This window comes from Hippocampus zosterae, chromosome 10, assembly GCF_025434085.1.
Source record: "Hippocampus zosterae strain Florida chromosome 10, ASM2543408v3, whole genome shotgun sequence".
NCBI classification, from domain to species: domain Eukaryota; kingdom Metazoa; phylum Chordata; class Actinopteri; order Syngnathiformes; family Syngnathidae; genus Hippocampus; species Hippocampus zosterae.
Window position 1 is genome coordinate 18,095,084 of NC_067460.1, and position 18,007 is coordinate 18,113,090.

The window sequence follows — 18,007 nt, forward strand, 5'->3', positions numbered from 1 at the left end:
CTCGATTGCATGAGCAAACAAAAAAAGAACACAGAACGACTAGGTTTTATGGAATTTACTTTGACTACCAGAGCGGATACCCCCGCTGTAAAGACTAAGATGGTATGGTCGAACATGCCGTAAAGTTTCCTTCTGGGTTGTGAGCTTCGTGAACGTGAGTTAGAGCAGCAAGCAGGTAAGATCGATTATACACTCACAATTATTGACAAATCATTTTTTAATGAGTGGCAGTTAGATGGAATTACATTTAGGAAAGACGCGTTGGATATAATAGCTAAAACAAGGAGCAGAAGTTCAATTTTAAACACGAAGTAGCTGAAAGATGTGATGTGGGCTTACGCAATGTGAGGCTAAAGTCAGGTTTTCGCTACCTTGGTTTGCGATGAACACCGGCTTAAACCATGTGGTACGTAGCTGACTAACAGTACTTTGTCACACAAGTGCTTCTATGGCGCAATGTGCTTTTTCGTTGCTGTTTGTGCAGAGGGGGACAAAATAAAGTCCTGCTAGCTAGTTGTCAATATTGTCTTTATGTGTACTTCAGTGTAAAGGGCAGCAGTGATCGAGACGAACGTGTTCACCTTTTCTTGGCACGTTAATTGTTGCTCATACTAATGTTATATTTCATCTTGTGACTTGTGTGGGTGAAATATTTATATGTCCAACCATCGTTTCGTTGAACACGCCGATGTCATTAGCTTTTGAAAGCCCCTTTCATTGGATTGTAATGGGCAAGAAACCCAAGTTTCACATGATGGTGAATAGACACTCTTATGAATTAATCCGTATCATGTATGACTGGTACCGAGTCGAGTCGTGAATCCCTTTGGGCTAATGTGACTTATAACCTTGTGATTTCAGTCAAGTTTCTCAATCACAAAAGTTATTTTCCATCATCAAATCGTTTCATGAATGAGTACATGAGCTCATCTGTTAGCAGAAGTACACAGATCGATGAGTTGTGTTGGAGACATGCACCAACTTAATACATTCAGACCAAAAGTGGACTTCAAACTTGTTTTTTTCTGTTATTGTTGTTTTACCCCTAGAGTGCATTTCCTGGTGTTTCTATGAAATAATTTGGCGCCTGTTACGTCAGTCTCACACAGTATGCAAGAAAAACTTTAGTGTCTTTCATAGTTTTTTTATCCGTTGTCCTGAGCTTGGAAAAAAACGCTCTGCAGCAGAAAGAATCAAACCTAAATAACGTATGAGTTGTGAACACAACTCTGTTAAAATGCCAGGCTGTTTTTATCATCAATCGCTAACAATTGAACTTGAATTTCCCTTCATGTTTTTTTTTCAGCTCAATTTTGTTGACTTCTCACTTACATCGTTTGTTAATGTTTTCCCTAAAATCAGGTTTATGTGGCTTGAGACTAGTATTTTATCAGGTGTATGTTCACTTATTAAAGCAATTAGGGATGTCGCCATCATTCTTTTTTTGGCCCTTGAGTCTGAGTCTTTAGTTTCAAGTATCTGCCTGATCGAATACCTCTGCAATGCATTCATTGGAAATTAAAAGGCTGCATCTGATTTTCCTCAAATTAATATGGAGATATGCAATCATCAATGTATATACATAATGTCCAAACCAAATCAGTACCAATTGCTTTTTGTAACTCAAAAAGGTATTTTTTTTCCTTTTTAAAAAAAAAAAGCACTAAATTTGATGATGATGCACATATTGAACATGTGGGATTTTCTCATGGTAAACAATACATTTACATCATGTCTCTACGTAGTTTTCGGGTATGTTCGTGACTTCATTCATCTAGAAACGACACTATTGATTTATGATCTCAGTAAATACCACCAGTAAGGAACAACATTGCTTGTCACCAAATGAAATTGCGCTCATTAAACTTATTTTTGAAGTTATGTTGTTTAGACGCGTCACAATCGCGAACCTGTCTGTCGCACTCATAGTTCACTCAACTCTTTTACAATGCCATTTTAGTCCCTATCGCACGGAGTGTCAAAAATGGGCGAGTGTTTTGAAGGCAGCGAATGTTGCCAGCATTTGTCAGGGTTTATTCAAGGTCGCAATTTTTTGCAAAATGTTTACCATGTTCGTTACTTGTATTATTTTTGTTTGATTTTCATTGGGCTGGAACCCATTTATGGCATTTCCATTTATTTCAAAAGGAAATATGATTTGAGATAAGAGAAAAGAAATCATGCCTCACGTGGAGAAATTTGAAATTTACAGCAGCAACATTTGAGGGAAGAAAGTAGAAAAACAAACTATTTGCATGGACAAAATAAATTTAAAAATGAACATTACACAGCACAGAATGCAATATAAGATATAAGCATATCTGCAACTGCATGTCTGCTGCATAAGGCGGCTATGGTATTTAAAATGGGTGAGTGGGTGTAAGTCCAGGTTTTCAGGTGCGTCGATTCAGTCGCCTGACAGCAGTCGGCAGGAACGAGCGGCGGTACCTCTCCTTCTTGCGGCGCATGTACTGTATCAGTCTCTGGCTGAAGGAGCTTAGTTTTCCCGGGGTTGATCTGCAAGCGCCAGTCCACGAACTCCCCCGTCAGTCTCCCATACTCCCGATTATCACCTTCTTTAATGAGGCTGACGATTGCAGAGTCATCAGAGAACCTCTGAATGTGGCAGGTTGGAATGATGTAGCTGCAGTCTGAGGTCAAGTCAAGTCAACAGTATTTCTCGAGCACTTTCAAACAGCCATCGCTGCATACAATGTGCTGTACATGGAGCAATTTAACATGCACAATAAACAGTAAGACAAATCGGTAATAAAGTCGGTACAAAGCACCAAACAGTAAAATCAAGAACAAATCTAAAGTCATGGTGTAGACTAGAGTGTGAACAGGAATGGAGCCAGGACAGTCCCCTGCGGCGCCCTGTTGCTGCAGAGAAGCTTGTCCGACTCACAGCACTGTGCCCTCTCATATTGTGGCCGGTTAGTGAGGTCATCTGTAATCCATGATATGAGGTGGTGGTCCACTCCGGCGTGCTGCAGTTTGTCCCCCAGTAGGTTGGGCTGGATGGTGTTGAAGGCACTGGAGAAATCAAAAGAACGAAACTACATAAGCAGTTGATGTATGAATGAATGGAAGGTTAAAAATGGGTAAGTATTCAAGTGGGCTTCAGCTTTTCTAGCAGGCAAGTTCAGCTGTGTTACTGGGAACAGGCAAAAAAATAAACTTGAAACATGAGCTCAGAGCATGTCTTTTTCCACTCATTAAAAAAAAAAGACTGATGCTATTCTTGAAGCTGGGCTAGAGATTTCTGTTGATTTCCAGCCAATTTGTTCAATAATGCGTGGACAAAAGCGGCCATTGTATAGAGAAAGTAAAGGGATTGGCCACATCTGTTAACCATCATATTTCCCAGTGCAGTTTAACTGGTTCCAGGGGTGGCGTGGCCATTGGGAATTTTGGGGAAATATGTGAATTTTATCGAGCGGCCAGTGTATGTCCTGGCCAATCCTGGGCATCATGGCCGGCCAACCCACCTTGACCGCTGAACCTCCCACCTACACCAACCCCGACCGTCAGCGATCGTGTGCGTCGAATTCCCCCTTCTTGCAAATTCTCTTCACTTTTCACAACACTGAAATATTGCAAGGACTTTTTGCTACCGAGTCCTCCTTTCAAGTAATTTGAAAAATAGTTGAACAATTACTTACTGGCTTCTGATTTCAAACGTTGCTAGCCATCAATTTCTGATGTATATTTATTTAATCTGAGGCGATCATAGGTTTATATGGGTTGTGCAGATGTGTAAGTTGTGGCATTTTACTCTTGCATCGTCAACCTATGTGGGTTATATGTCCATGTGAGCGTCACCATGACTACGATATGGCCCGTGACAAAAATTAGCTTAACAGCCTTGTTCTATTGTCATTTGAGAGATTGTTCAGAAGGTTTTTCTTTCTTTGTCAAGAGGTTGGCAGACATGGACCCCGACACCCACACAAAAGCCATGGCTGACGAGGACGAGCCTCTTTTCAGCAATCTCGACCTCTTCCTGTTCTCTCTCATCGTTGGGCTTGTCATCTATTGGTTCATGTCCCGCAAGAAGCCTGAACCCATCCCTGAATTCAAGAAGATTGAAATAACGTGAGTCTCCTTCACCCTTCTTATTTATTTATTTCATTTCATTTTATTTATTTCCTTAAAAACATTTTGGGAGCATTATCATCAAGTGTGGGGTGGCAAAAAAAAAAAACATTCAAAAGAACATCCACTGCATTTTTGTGAATGTTTCACAACTGTGATGATGATGACCTGCTCCAGTTGTTCCCAATGTCATTCCAAAAGTTGTTTCCATGAGTACAGTCGGTTGATTATTGAACTGGTTATACAAACACTGCAAACTGAAATCAAGCAATGATACTTCAATCGTTTCAACAAGTGACATTAGAATAAGAATCATCTTCATTGTTGTGAACACATGCATTCTTGTATTGTAACACGTCTTTATAACATGTTAATAAAGCTTGATAAAATATTAAATTCAATCATTTAAGCCATCTCACTTGTGAACACTCCAAACACATACTGGAGCAGGGGAGAGCTTTAGCCCCCAGGATGTAGTTCAGGGAATCTGGGTCTTGCACAAAGGTAGTGGCATTTTACTCTTGCACCGTCAACCTAACTTGGGGTTCGAACCTGTGCCACCACTACTTCACATTCTCACACTTGACCTCCTTCGTATTCATTCAAATCTTACACGTACGACATGAAATTGATGAAAAGCGCTCAATTTCAAAACTTTCCCTTTATCTCGTGATGCTTCTTTTGTTCTCATTTTTTAATTCATAGTGTTCAGTCCATTTACCAAACAAGACATTATATACTTATGTATATACTTGTGGACTGACAATAAACAAATGATGCGTTAGCATAGCGTTTCCCTTTATGTCCACTAGGTGGCAGAGGTAAATCCCTCCAAGTTTATTTTCAAAATAATTTTGAATATTGTCTACATCACTATAACACTTTTATACCAAGTTTGTTTGGCTGCTTTGAGCATAGACATGCATTTGGGATTGAAAATGAGCACTTGTCTATGGAATACAGTGCAACAACACTGCATGCATTGAAAGTGTAATGTGTTCATCAGGATCCAAGAATTAAGCAGCAGGGCCTACGTCAACCAACTTCAACATGGGGTAGGGGGGGTGGTTACGTACACTGTATGTCATGAGAGCAGGCTCTCAAGTCCCATAGTTTCCACCGCTCTGTACTACACATTAATAGAGTGGGTGATTTAGGTAATAATAATCTGGTGACACAGCGGGTAACTGATGTCGTAATTGGAGATTATTGCCAACACTGTAAATTGTCGATTTTCATTGATGTTATGGATTAGTTGTCTCGGCAGTAGATGTATTGTAACCACATTGTGTACTTCATATCCAAGCTTCCCCTTGGTTATTTTCTGCCTACGTGACAACACACCAGGGATGGAGGCTTGCTTTGTTTCCACTGAACTCGAAGGCAACTGGATACGTTTGTCGACCCTCCCCAACCACAACACATATTAGTTAACCACCCCAAAACTATGCTCTCTGTGTGGTTGAGGTTTTGCCACAAAAGCTACTGACTTTGTCTGTGGGTGTTGGTCACCAGAGGAATGACCATCAGGAAGCATTTTGTTCAGTTGATCTGCGGAGGGGAGGAGAGGGGATACAGGAAGGAAGCATAAAAGTGACACAAGCCAGAAGATGGTCTGCTATCATATTTAAGAGTGTGATGATTAGCTAATTGTTTTGAAGGAGGCGTAGTCTCCATGTATATCCTGCGCCTTTTTTTTGGCCCTGAAATCATGAGAAAGTTGTGAGCCAGGCTTCTTTTGTGAAGCCTTTCCAAAAGGTGGACGTTGAGGCAAAAGACAAGCAACTCTTTCTTCACCCTGAGTTGCCCCCCCCCCCCCATCTTTCCCCTCTCCCTGCTTTTTCTTTTCTTTATGTGCGTCAGATGAGCTCCTCTGCCATTGGGCCTTGTCACAAATGGAATCCTTTTATGATAAATGAGGTTGCCATAGCAATGGCATTCCCCTCTCTCCTCCGGTGATGTGGGGGCGGGGGACAGAAACCTTCCTGTCAGCTCTTTCCCCACTTTTAGTGGTCCACGGAGGAGTGGCTTTGGTTACTTGACTAGCCAAATCCTGAGAATGGATCTTGTAGACTTTTTCTTGCCTAACACCTTTCAGGCCGGAGAGGAAAAGGGGGCGGGCCTGAGGGGGAAGGCTTTTCAGCCTCGGAGTGGTTCAGTGTGTACTGGTGTAAGTCAAAAATGTGGTTCTGCAACTCTGCTACATTTTATGGGAAAGTGAGTTTCCCACCATTGTGTCCAGACACTGACGGAGCTGCAATGTGCATGTTTGATTATGTGAGCATGAGAAACAGACTGAATTTTGAGAGTCGCACAGGAAGAGGCTGAGTTCAGATAACGCTGGAGCTTCGAGGGTGAAAGCAGACCACTCTTGGCAAAGCTTTTTTTAGCGTCTTTCTGGACTGCGCTTGTTTTTGTCTGCTTGTGGCTGCGGAGTGTTGACATCCTGCTATTGAGACGGAGCGTGGCTGTTCACGGTGTGGCGCTGCCTAGCCAGCGGTGATCGTGGCTTTGCTGAGCTACAGGGCCACATGCCATGGGCTGCGTTTTCTCCCTGCCAGAAGACAGGAGAGATGCTGCCGAGAGGTCAGTAACCTGTTTTCTTTCCTCTCTATCAAAGATGGATTTTAACTGCAACTAAAAGATGCTCGGTTTGGGGCTCATGGCAGAGTTTGAGGTGCTCTTGAATTTAAGATAAGGAAGTAAATTCCTCATGTGCTGACAATGGAGTCACATGCGACCCAGCGTTTCCAGTAAGTCATGAGAAAATTATTAAATGTTTTATTTTTTTTTAACCACTAAATGCGGTGTTCGGTTGCCATCAGTAATGAGTCACCAACAAAAAGAAATAGAAAACATTGCATGTCACGCATGATGGGTCAATGTGCTTGATTTACTTAAAAGCAGTAGACGGGCTCACAGAGGTTGTTTGAAAGTGCGCAATGATACATTGGACAATTAACTTGAAACCTACCGTGCTCTGTAAAGTTTCAAGTGTGGGGGAGGGGGAGGATTCATTTCCATTTTATTTTGTGACAGAAACACAAGAATGTCAAGGGAGAGAGCGGAGGGCTGGGAAGCGCAGTATTTGAGATGGCTTCTGCACAAAAACTCCGCTCTTCGTACAATGAGTTTCCCCTGAGAGTACTATGTGTTTTTCATGTGCTCAGGTTTGTTGCATTTGGTGCAGACATTTCCAAAACCATCTGATTATGTTCTTAGACTCTCTATTAGGTCTGACAGGAATGCTAGAGCTTGAGGGCAAATGTCTGCTTTTTTATTTCCATCTGGAGTCATCTTTGCTCCAGAGTACAAGTGTTAACCACGTGAGACTGTTTTATGGCAGGTTTGGGCATCGGATTCTCATGCTTGAATTCTAACTGCTTTCTTACGTTTACAGTAGTCCGTCTAAGCTGTTTTACAAATAAACGAGAATTGTACGATAGCTTTATTTATCCTATTGACACCTGAGGAATAAACATCCATAATCACCTACAATGTTTAGATAACTTATAATCGAGCTCCTCAATGAGATGTCGTTGCAGTTTACCGATGAATTATTGTATGTGATTGATGATCCAAGATTTTAAGGGGGAGCGAGTATCAAAAGAGGATTTGCACGGCAAACAAGGCAAATGTTTTTGTAGCACTGCAATCCCAAGGGGGAGCTAATAGCTCAGGAAAGCATATGAATGATGTGACTGAAAGAGGAGAGCTTGACCTGTGTGACCATTGAAAGCCTGGCGCTAAAGGGGTGACCACCTTGACACCCAATGGCTAAATTTCTTTGTCGCGTTTTGGGAACAGACCACATTCAGTCATCTTATGGTTGAAGCTGAATTAGAAAACATACGTCACTCTAAGAATGCACTGTGAGATTATTACATTGGTACCCGTGTAGCTTTGATTTGTTCACACCCTTTTATCACCTCTTGAATATGTTCTGGCTTTCATTGACTTGACTCCGCGGTGAGGGCTGCAGAAATTAGGGATCTCCAAGGACTGTAAATATTCACAATCAATCACAAAATGTGCTCAAATGTTAGCTGTGGCAAAATGAATAGAAACATATTTTTAATGATGGGGTTTTATAAGCTTATAATTTTTGTTTTAAGAATAACATGTCATCTTCACAGGTCACTGAGCTTATTGTGGCACTGTAATGCAATAAAAAGTCAAGTGTCATGAAAGCCTGATTACAAAACTATATTTTTCATATCTTCATTTTCCCATCCGCTTTAGTCTAACAAGTGAAACATTTTGTCTTCTCCAGAGCCCCCACGACGAGAGAAACAAGTTTCATTGAGAAAATGAAAAAAACAGTAAGTCCTATTATTTCCAACAATTTCACTGTATACTTGTGTTGGTAAATGTATTGCATACAATGCAGGAATGTTTTGAAAGTCTTCGCTTGCAGCTCGGTAAACATGGATGTATATTCTGAGACTCCTCTGCTAAGTTTCAGTTGAAAGTAAAACCGTCTGAGTGATATTGAGCCAGAAATGTGTTTATTATTGTGGTGATGGTCTGTAATGGTCTCGAACTGCACCGAGGTCTTTCAAATATTCTGGTTAACGTTTTAGCCTCGTATGAAAACCCACAAATAAATATCTCGTAATAACCTCTTGACAATATGACTCAAAGCTAGAATTATCTTTGTCAAGGTTGATTGATATTTTAAGTCCCCCCCACCCCCCTTCTATTCATTGTCTTTGTGCAGCGCCATTTGGTCACATGCATCTTTTAAATGTGGTTTCAGTATTTGGGTCTTGGCATTCATAGTGTCTCCCACATGTACGATATTCACACTTGAGAAACCCTTTCTGATCACAAGTCTAAGAACACATGTAAAGTTCAGTACTAAACAGCACTTGTGATGGGCGCATGCATCATTCATTGGACGAGAATGAAAGGATGTGGATAACGATTAGAAATAGTTCGGTTTGATTTGTGTGTTTTTGCTGCAAATAATTCAGATACAATGACAATAGGGGCGGGGGGGGGGGGGGGCAAAACTTTGGCCTGTTGGGCTGCATTGTGAATTCTCATCGCAAAGTTGCGCGCCAAGCTGTTAGCACTATTTCTCTAGTTTTCTTTTCTGTTCGCTTAAACTTATTTCTTCCCCCTAAGGGAAAGAACATCATTGTGTTCTACGGCTCCCAGACTGGCACTGCAGAGGAGTTTGCCAACAGACTCTCCAAAGACGCTCAGCGTTATGGGATGAAGGGAATGTCTGCTGACCCAGAGGAATATGACATGGTAACTTAAAGCAGTTTATGCAACATACAGTACACGTAGAGTTTCTTGCTTCGTTTCCCCCCCCCCCTTTTTTTTCTTCCTTATTAAATACTGCGTTTCATAACGTTGGAAACTCACATATGTTGCAAATGCTAAAACTGAAAAGGTTCAATTCAATCTAGTCATTTGTCGATCTGAGCAAGTGACTGCAAAACAATACTACTTAACTCAATAATGCCAGAGTGACCTCAGACACTCCCAGGAACAATATGCAAAACATCACTTACCTATTTAGAAATTGTATACTTTTGATGCTCAGTGCTGTCTGCCTTCCTGTCTCGCTCTTTAGGGCGAACTATCTCGTTTGTCTGAGATCAAAAACTCGCTAGCCATATTCTGCATGGCCACCTATGGAGAAGGAGACCCAACAGATAATGCCCAGGATTTCTATGACTGGCTGCAGGAAAATGATGATGAAGACCTCTCTGGACTGAACTTCACGGTGAGGTTTATGAGAACGCATTTCCATTCAGTTCGCGTAAATAGTGCCAGTATGAGGTGGACTGCCAGTCTCCTTTTAACTCATTCACTCCGAAAGACGTGTTTAAACGTCTTTTCAGACTTGGTCTAGAATGGTACCGAATGAGTTAAATGTGGATTTTGTTGGAAGTTTTGATCTGTGGTCCCACAGCAAAGTGAATTTACCATCATAAAGTTTTTTCATTCAGTGGCCAATCAAATTTGCACAACTCTGAAGCTGCTGAATGTTGCCACCATTGTTTCTCTCTGTCTCTAGAGTTGCTGGAGTTTGTAAAGAATTCAAACGATTTCCTACTGAGCGGGGACATTTATTTTTAGCCCAATGAGAGGGGATATGTTGGATTTATAGTCACTCTGCAACCGCAATAATTTTGTAAACTCACCATACTGAGTGTTAATTTTGGAATGTTTTGACATTTGTTATTGTTGTAGCAATGCATGAGATTCCATGAGAGTTCCATAATTTCAATTTCCTTTACATTCCTTCTGAAGTTATTGCATTTTTTTCTAATTAATTCACTGGATGTAACAGACAGAATTTTCCACATGAAAAATATTAGTAGCTGACTCTATGAACATGTTGTGCACGCCTGATTGGACTTCTTTTGTTTCTGCAGGTATTTTCCTTGGGCAACAAGACATATGAGCATTACAATGCCATGGGGAAATATGTGGACAAAAGGCTGGAGGAACTTGGGGCCAAGCGCATCTTTGACCTCGGTTTAGGAGATGATGATGGCAAGTAAGTGACGAAAAAAATGATACCTTGCTATTTCTGATGTGTGTTATGTATGTTAAAGGTTAGATGCCTGAAATAACATTATGCATCAGTCCTCATATAAATGCAAGTGTTCTGACTAGTTGAAATTTCTTTGACTGTAAATATTTTAACTTGTGCGCTCACCTGGCATTTCTTTGTTCTTCTCTCAGCTTGGAAGAAGACTTTGTCTCGTGGCGAGAGCAGTTTTGGCCAGCTGTCTGTGAGCACTTTGGCGTGGAAGCCTTAGGAGATGACTCAAGGTACATATTTAGTCTTTGTAATACTTTATATTGTTGCTGTTCTGGACTGACTGGACTGACTGGACTGACTGGACTGACTGGACTGACTGGACTGTCACAGATAAAATACACCTTATCTTTTGACATAATGTTGCACTAGAAGCTAATCTTCTCTCCTGTGTGAATGAAAAATAGGAGGTGTAATTTAAATGTCTGTAATGTCTAACTTAAAGTGCTGTTTGGTCACATAGCATACGGCAATATGAGCTGAAGGAGCACACTGACATCAACATGAATAAAGTGTTCACGGGAGAGATTGGCCGTCTCAAGAGTTTTGAGGTCCAGAAACCGTAAGTACTGTTGTAGAGAAATCTGCCTGCAGCAAAGCTTACTGTTCATTGAAAGCTTGCTGCCTCCTAGTGGACATTCTTTTTAATTTTTACACTCTGAAATGTACTCTCTAAACCTCTCTATGGGTATAAATAACCTGAACATTTGCCACTTAAAATGTGTAAAAAGTGTTGTGGGTTGAGAGGAAACCGAGAAGAAAATGTAACTTTGAAAATTTGACAATATTATCCCAAGTGAATTTAGATATTATTTGTCATTACAGTATCAGGCTAAAGTTATGTCCTCTGATTTACAGGCCATATGATTCTAAAAATCCCTTCATGGCCCCAGTCACTGTCAACCGTAAACTCAACAAAGGTGGTCAGAGGCATCTGATGCACCTTGAATTAGACATTTCAGGCTCAAAGATAAGGTGAGTTTGGGGCTTAGTGGGGGGTGTACTGTTTAAATGAGGCTCATAAAACTGAGTTCATTCATTCCAACATATGGCCAAAGGCTAAGGTGATATTCCGTGATTGCAGATATGAGTCAGGAGACCATGTGGCTGTTTTCCCTACCAACGATGCAGCGTTGGTGAATAAGTTGGGACAAGTCCTTGGTGTGGACCTTGATGTGGTTATCTCTCTCAACAACCTTGATGGTATGACATTGAAAGTGCAAAGTGATTTGACTTCAAGAGCTCCTCCCTTCACTCCGTCATGACATTTCCCCCTGATAGCTACACTTGCACAATCAGCTCCTTTATCATAGCTGCAAGTGCGTGGTATTGGTTATTAATTTAGTTATACCATAATAACTGTGACTGATTGATCAGAGAATGATTAATACCAGAGTGATCCAGGCTGAGCTGATGGGGTCTGACCCCATTGACATCTTTTTTTTTAATACAATAAAAAGATATACATGTGTATATATTTCCATGTGGCAACTAATGTATACATATCTAATGTTTATCTTTCAGAGGAGTCTAATAAGAAACACCCATTCCCCTGTCCCACAACGTACCGCACAGCTCTAACTCACTACCTCGACATCACACACCCTCCTCGCACCAATGTCCTCTATGAGCTTGCACAATACGCTTCGGACCCTCAAGAACAGGAGAATATGCGCAAGATGGCCTCCTCCTCTGCTCAGGGCAAGGTCAGTGTGTGTGTTAATAGGTGGAGACTGAATAAAATAAAAGCTGCAGTGGGCCTGCAGTGCTTGTTGCTCATCCTTGTAAATGTACTTTTTTTTTTTGTCATCTGAGGAGAAGAATTCGTACTCAGTCGCAGACATGAGATTGAAGTTCAAAAGTAAAAGTCTTATCTCCGAAAATACAAAGTAATTACAGAGAGCAGGGCTGGATGCAGAACATACGGAAGAGAGTTGATACTCTGGTAGAAAGCTTTTAACGGACTGACAAATTTCCATTCTGTGAGACATCAAGCCTATATCTAATGCATAGCAACTAAAACAATAAGGAGGAACAGTCAGTCACAACAAATTTACACAACATAACCTCACTGAATGTCACTGTTAACAAAGAACGCACCCAACCGATCACTGGACTATTTGACATACAAGACATTCACACCAATATACCGTAAATTGTGTAGAAGTCAATAAATAACTTTTTTTTTGGTACATGTTTTTGGACTACTAAATGCACAAGGACCCACAAAATTACAGGTAGATCATGCAAAGCCCAACCAGAAAAGGCTAGCAATGTCTCGGATTTCAACTCAGAACCTCTTTGCAGGGGTGTGACAATACATTTCCAGTGTTAGAAAAAAAATTTTTTCAACCGTAACAAAGTAATTCCACTCTGGTCATTGTCATCAAAAAATTGGATCACGTCAACATGACCGAGAATCATGACAGATAGATGCATCAGATTTTCGTAGGTTTTGTCACTCGGGCAGTAGTATTTAGCATCTTTTGTGTTTTTGTTTGTCTTCAGGCGCTCTACCAGAGTTGGGTACTGGAGCCCTGCAGAAACATTCTTGCCATTCTGGAGGACATGCCCTCTTTAAAGCCTCCCATTGACCACCTGTGTGAGCTTCTGCCTCGTCTGCAGGCTCGATATTACTCCATAGCCTCCTCCTCGAAAGTAAGTCTCTTGTCAATAACAACATGAATGCAGGCAGCGCTTTACTTGTATATGCACAAATGGTATTTTCTTTGTTCCGCAGGTTCATCCGAACAGCATCCACATCTGTGCTGTGGTCGTGGAGTACAAGACCAAGACGAACCGTATCAACAAGGGAGTAGCCACAAACTGGCTGAAGAACAAATTGGTCACTGATAACGGCCACAAATCTACTGTTCCCATGTATATCCGCAAGTCTCAGTTCCGCCTACCCTTCAAGGCCAGCGTCCCGGTGATCATGATTGGTCCTGGAACAGGAATCGCTCCCTTCATGGGCTTCATTCAGGAGAGGGGCTGGCTCAAACAGCAAGGTACTCCTCGATGCCGTCTGGCCTTGTTTGGCTAAATTTTCTCAAAGTCAGGCCTCCACAAGGTTAGAATGACAAGATATGATATCTGTGTATAAACCGCAATTCCCACGAAGTAGCGCCATTGTGTAAAACGTAACTATCAACACAAAATAATGATTATAAAGCAAAATAATCTCATGAAGTAAGAAGAATTCTTTTCGGAAATTATCTGGGCGCCATGCCCTGCAGTGTGAACATAGCCTGTCTCATTGCGACATCTAGCTGCCGGAATGAAAACTACATGTAGGTGTAACATTCTGCACCTCACTCTTACTTCCGCGGTCTGCTTTCAATTCCGCGAAGAGGTTTGAAATTCTAACAAAGACGAGATATTTAATGTTCAAACTGATAAACTTTTTTGGTTTGTTTTCAAATATACCTGGAACATGCTGCAAAAAGCTCGGACTGGGTTATGTTTAAGTTCTGTTTTTTTTTTTTGGCTTTGATGCTTATGTGCATACATTTCTGCAAATTCTCTGAATTGTGAGATTATAGTATGGATTGTAATAATAATAATAATAATAATAATAATAATAATAATAATGCATTTTATTTATAAGCGCCCTTCAAGACACCCAAGGACACTTCACAATAACAAAAAAACACCAAACAATACGGGTTGAGCAGTAGATGATAAAAAAAAACATTCTTGTGAACAACTGAGTTTTCACGGAGCTTCCTTTGATACCCAATTACAACACTCGCATGTTTCCAATTAACCTATTCACTTGTGGAATGTTCAGCATTTTTTTTTTGTTTAGCATTCCTCGACTTACCAAGTCTCTTGCTTCCCCTATTCCAGCTATTTTTTTAACATGTTGCAAGCATCAAAATCAAAATGAGATGTTTTTTTTTTTTTTGCAAAAACCAAAATGTTCATAATTTTGAACAACACACAGCAACTCACAGCTGATGATGTTGTAGCCTGCCCGCCTAACAAGCCTTTGTGTAAAATTGAGCGTCAAATAAATGACAAGAAGAAATATCAAATGCATTGTTGATGTTCTCTCTCTCTCTCTCGCTCTCTCTCTCTCCTGTCTGTTTACAGGCAAGGAAGTTGGAGAGACATTGTTGTTCTATGGCTGCAGACATAAGAATGAAGATTATCTCTACCAGGAGGAGCTAGAGGAGGCTGAGAAGAATGAAGTTCTAACACGGCTTAATGTTGCCTTCTCCCGAGACCAGGAGCAAAAGGTACCATATGAGACACTCCTCTCACTTGCTAGTACACATTTTCCTCAAATTATTACGAGATTGTATTTTGACTTGGCAAAAAGAATGGAAAGAAATATACTAGCTAAATACTGAAAATATGTGGGACTGCAACAATGAGTCGATATCGATAAAAATCGATATTTAAAAGTGTTGGCAATGAATTTCATTCTCAGTTTATTGTGTCGCGTGATTATTAAGTCAGTCACCTGCTGCGTAGGTAATGTTACTCATGCTACATCTCACGTCATGGAGCGCGAGAGTTGAGGGGTCTGGTCAATGCACACTCTTTCTGGGAGTTCTGGGATGTTCTTGTAGCCTGGTTGTGCACTTTTCTGCACCATCGGTTTGAAACAGTGTCCCGTTTGTTAATAAATGAATGGCCATTTAATTTTTTTTAAATCCAATTCATCAAAAAAAATTGATAGATTATTAAAATCATCGATAGTTACAGGCCTGAAGCCATAAATTGTGATTTGTTGTGAATGCGTATTCATGTTCTACGCACTGCAGTTTGTCTTCAAACCTTCTCTTTTGATAGTTATCTTGAACCGATATGAGGTTTTCTTATTTGCTTTTTTTGTACATGCCAGGTTTATGTGCAACACCTCATGAAGAAAAATAAGGAGAACATCTGGAAACTCATTCACTCAGAAAATGCCCATATCTACATTTGCGGGTATGTTTTATTCATTGTTCCTTTATGGTCTGAATAATTTACAGATTTTTTTTTTGCGTTGTTGTTTTTTTGCCAGTATTTGTAATTAGAAACAAATAAGAACAGAGAAGTTGCATTTGCATTAAGGAGTTGCATTTGCATTAAGGAGTTGCATTTGCATTAAGGTACTGTGCTGTGCTGTGAAAATCCAAAAGCAATTCCATTGCGTTTGGCACACTGTGTGAAACATAAATAAAAACGATACTGTCATTTGCAAATCATGTCCAACCTGTCTTTAATTCAAAACACTACAAAGACAAGGTATTTAATTTTCAAACTGATTAACTTTATTGTTTTTAGCCAATAATCATGAACTTTGAATTTTTTTGGGTGCAAGATGAGACAAAAAAAGCTGGGATGGGGTCATGTTGTGCTGTTACATCACCTTTTCAGTAGACATTTGGGGACTGCGGACACTAATTGTTGAGTTATATCTTTTACTGTGAGAATAGTTACTATTAATGCGCATTGCTGTCCCCCACCCCCTTTTTTTTACGTGGTTTACACTGCTATCTCCTTGTTGATGAACACATGGAAACTTCCAAAGTGACAAGCCATGAATACAAAAACAAGTCTAACCAGATGTGTCTCGACTTTTAGTGATGCAAGGAACATGGCAAAGGATGTGCAGACGGCCTTCTATGAGATAGCAGAAGATGTTGAAGGCATGACCCGCACCCAGGCCACAGACTACATCAAGAAACTGATGACCAAGGGACGTTACTCGCAAGATGTGTGGAGTTAAAACTTTCAAACCCGGCCTTCATCATCACTTCATTCACTTCTCAAGTGGTTGTTTTTAATTTTTGGCATCTGTTTTTGTTCTTTTTGTTTGATTTATTTTTTTAGGTCTTATTTTATTGTGCCTGAATATGAAAATATTTAACAGTCTTTCATTTTCATTCTGGTTCATGAAGTTTAAAGTGGAAGCCCTACCTCTGCTGATTATTGAGTAAAACCAATGCACAGCTTTAGCCTACTACTCATCTGTGACATACTGTATGTGTATAACTGGATCATCAGCACTTGTTCTTCAGCCTCCGAAAGCACTGTGCGGGTCCTCTGTGCTGTTAATTTTAACTGGCTGTAATAAGGGGTAATTATATTAATCTGGAGGGGTATTCTTTCCTCCTCTTTAAACTTCAAATTCTGGTGGTAAAAAAAAAAAAGAAAATTTGCGGGTGCAATACAACAAGTGTGTAGGGGTCGGCTGTATATATGTTTCCTTCAGCGATAAATTACAATCAAACATGTTATAAGATATGAAGATTTTGAGGGAAGTGTTTTAGTTAACTGCCATCATAATGTAATGCAATGTGCAGCTTTCTATTTTGACAAGGGACCTTTACTGCTTGTTTTAATCAGTAATGAACTTGAAATGCAGGTAGGTCGCAGGTGTCAAACTTTGGTCCCCGAGGGCCATTATCCTGCATGTTTTCCATCTCTCCCTGCTGCAACACACCTGATTGAAATGTTCGGAGGGATGGAAAACATGGAGAAAAGTGGGCCTAGATAACCTGGGTTTGACACCTGTGAGCCAGGTGATGCAAATGGGATTCTTTACTGTATTCTACTTTATATAGGCATGCAATTTAAAACAAAAGAGAATAGAAAATGTATAGATACAATGTAAAGTGTTACAGAATTGAAAAATCTGGCCTGTAACAGCGTTTGGCTTTATATTTTTTTTAAATGCATTTGACTGGTTTGTCCAATGCCAGTAATACTCAAACACATCTGACTATATGTTTTAATGCAACAGATGTATGTTGTCCATTTATGTACCACAATAGGGAAACACTTCTCTCCGTACGTGGTCTGTGATTTCCCAACAAATTGTATGTGAAGCATGGATTTGACGAGTAAACAAATGTTGCCATTATGCTAGCCAGCTCGTGTGCAACCTGTGCCTTTTGAACACTGCCTTACATATTGGATTTGTATACCTGACTTCAATTATTTTACTTTTTCCTTCTGAATATTTCATGTACTTTAACCAGACTGAGACACTTCGCTGAGTACTGTCACTTTTGTCTATTCCTCTTTATGATGAAATTACGCTTGCCTTTTTATATGTAAATTAATACAAATTCAAGAATGTGTCACCTTGAGTTCTTTATTGCAATCTAATAGTTGCATTTTATCAATTTAAAAGTGTTGCCTTTGTTCCCAATTTTCTGGACTTTGAGAGTAAAGTTAAGTGTTTCAACGTACTTATGCAAATAGCGTGTGATACACTACTTGAAATACTCTATCGTCTAAATGTGGTAGGTGTGGTGTAAGTCTTGCACTGTCAGTCAGACATTACTTCGAGATTTTATTTACTTAGAATAAGTGCTCTACAATTGGCTGGCGACCAGTCCAAGG

The 18,007-nt window shown here is 40.2% G+C and overlaps 1 protein-coding gene across 4 annotated transcripts; it reads left to right on the forward strand.

Moving 5' to 3' along the window:
* The first annotated feature begins 25 nt into the window (after positions 1-25).
* On the forward strand, positions 26-17,745 carry porb (P450 (cytochrome) oxidoreductase b). 4 transcript variants are annotated; one of them, XM_052077397.1, is made up of 16 exons: positions 26-175; positions 3,925-4,098; positions 8,372-8,420; positions 9,229-9,357; positions 9,686-9,838; positions 10,494-10,618; positions 10,807-10,896; positions 11,127-11,225; positions 11,522-11,638; positions 11,748-11,866; positions 12,188-12,369; positions 13,172-13,321; positions 13,404-13,671; positions 14,759-14,904; positions 15,516-15,601; positions 16,241-17,745. In XM_052077397.1, the coding sequence occupies exons 2-16, from the start codon at positions 3,935-3,937 to the stop codon at positions 16,383-16,385; spliced, it is 2,022 nt and encodes a 673-aa protein (XP_051933357.1). In that variant the 5' UTR covers positions 26-175; positions 3,925-3,934; the 3' UTR covers positions 16,386-17,745. The 4 variants fall into 4 exon arrangements, with proteins under 4 accessions (XP_051933357.1, XP_051933356.1, XP_051933358.1 ...); XM_052077396.1 differs by lacking the exon at positions 26-175 and adding an exon at positions 232-406 and having other exon boundaries at positions 3,923-4,098; XM_052077398.1 differs by lacking the exons at positions 26-175; positions 3,925-4,098 and adding exons at positions 5,995-6,684; positions 7,138-7,268.
* The last annotated feature ends 262 nt before the right edge of the window (positions 17,746-18,007 follow it).

What these genes read in the sequence shown, in the direction of transcription:
- porb (XM_052077396.1), top strand. Translation starts at nt 383, where the DNA reads ATGAACACCGGCTTAAACCATGTG. An exon ending in CTCTCTCAACAACCTTGATG is followed by an intron (nt 11,867 to 12,187) that starts GTATGACATTGA and finishes TTTATCTTTCAG; the next exon opens with AGGAGTCTAATAAGAAACAC. An exon ending in CCCGAGACCAGGAGCAAAAG is followed by an intron (nt 14,905 to 15,515) that starts GTACCATATGAG and finishes TGTACATGCCAG; the next exon opens with GTTTATGTGCAACACCTCAT.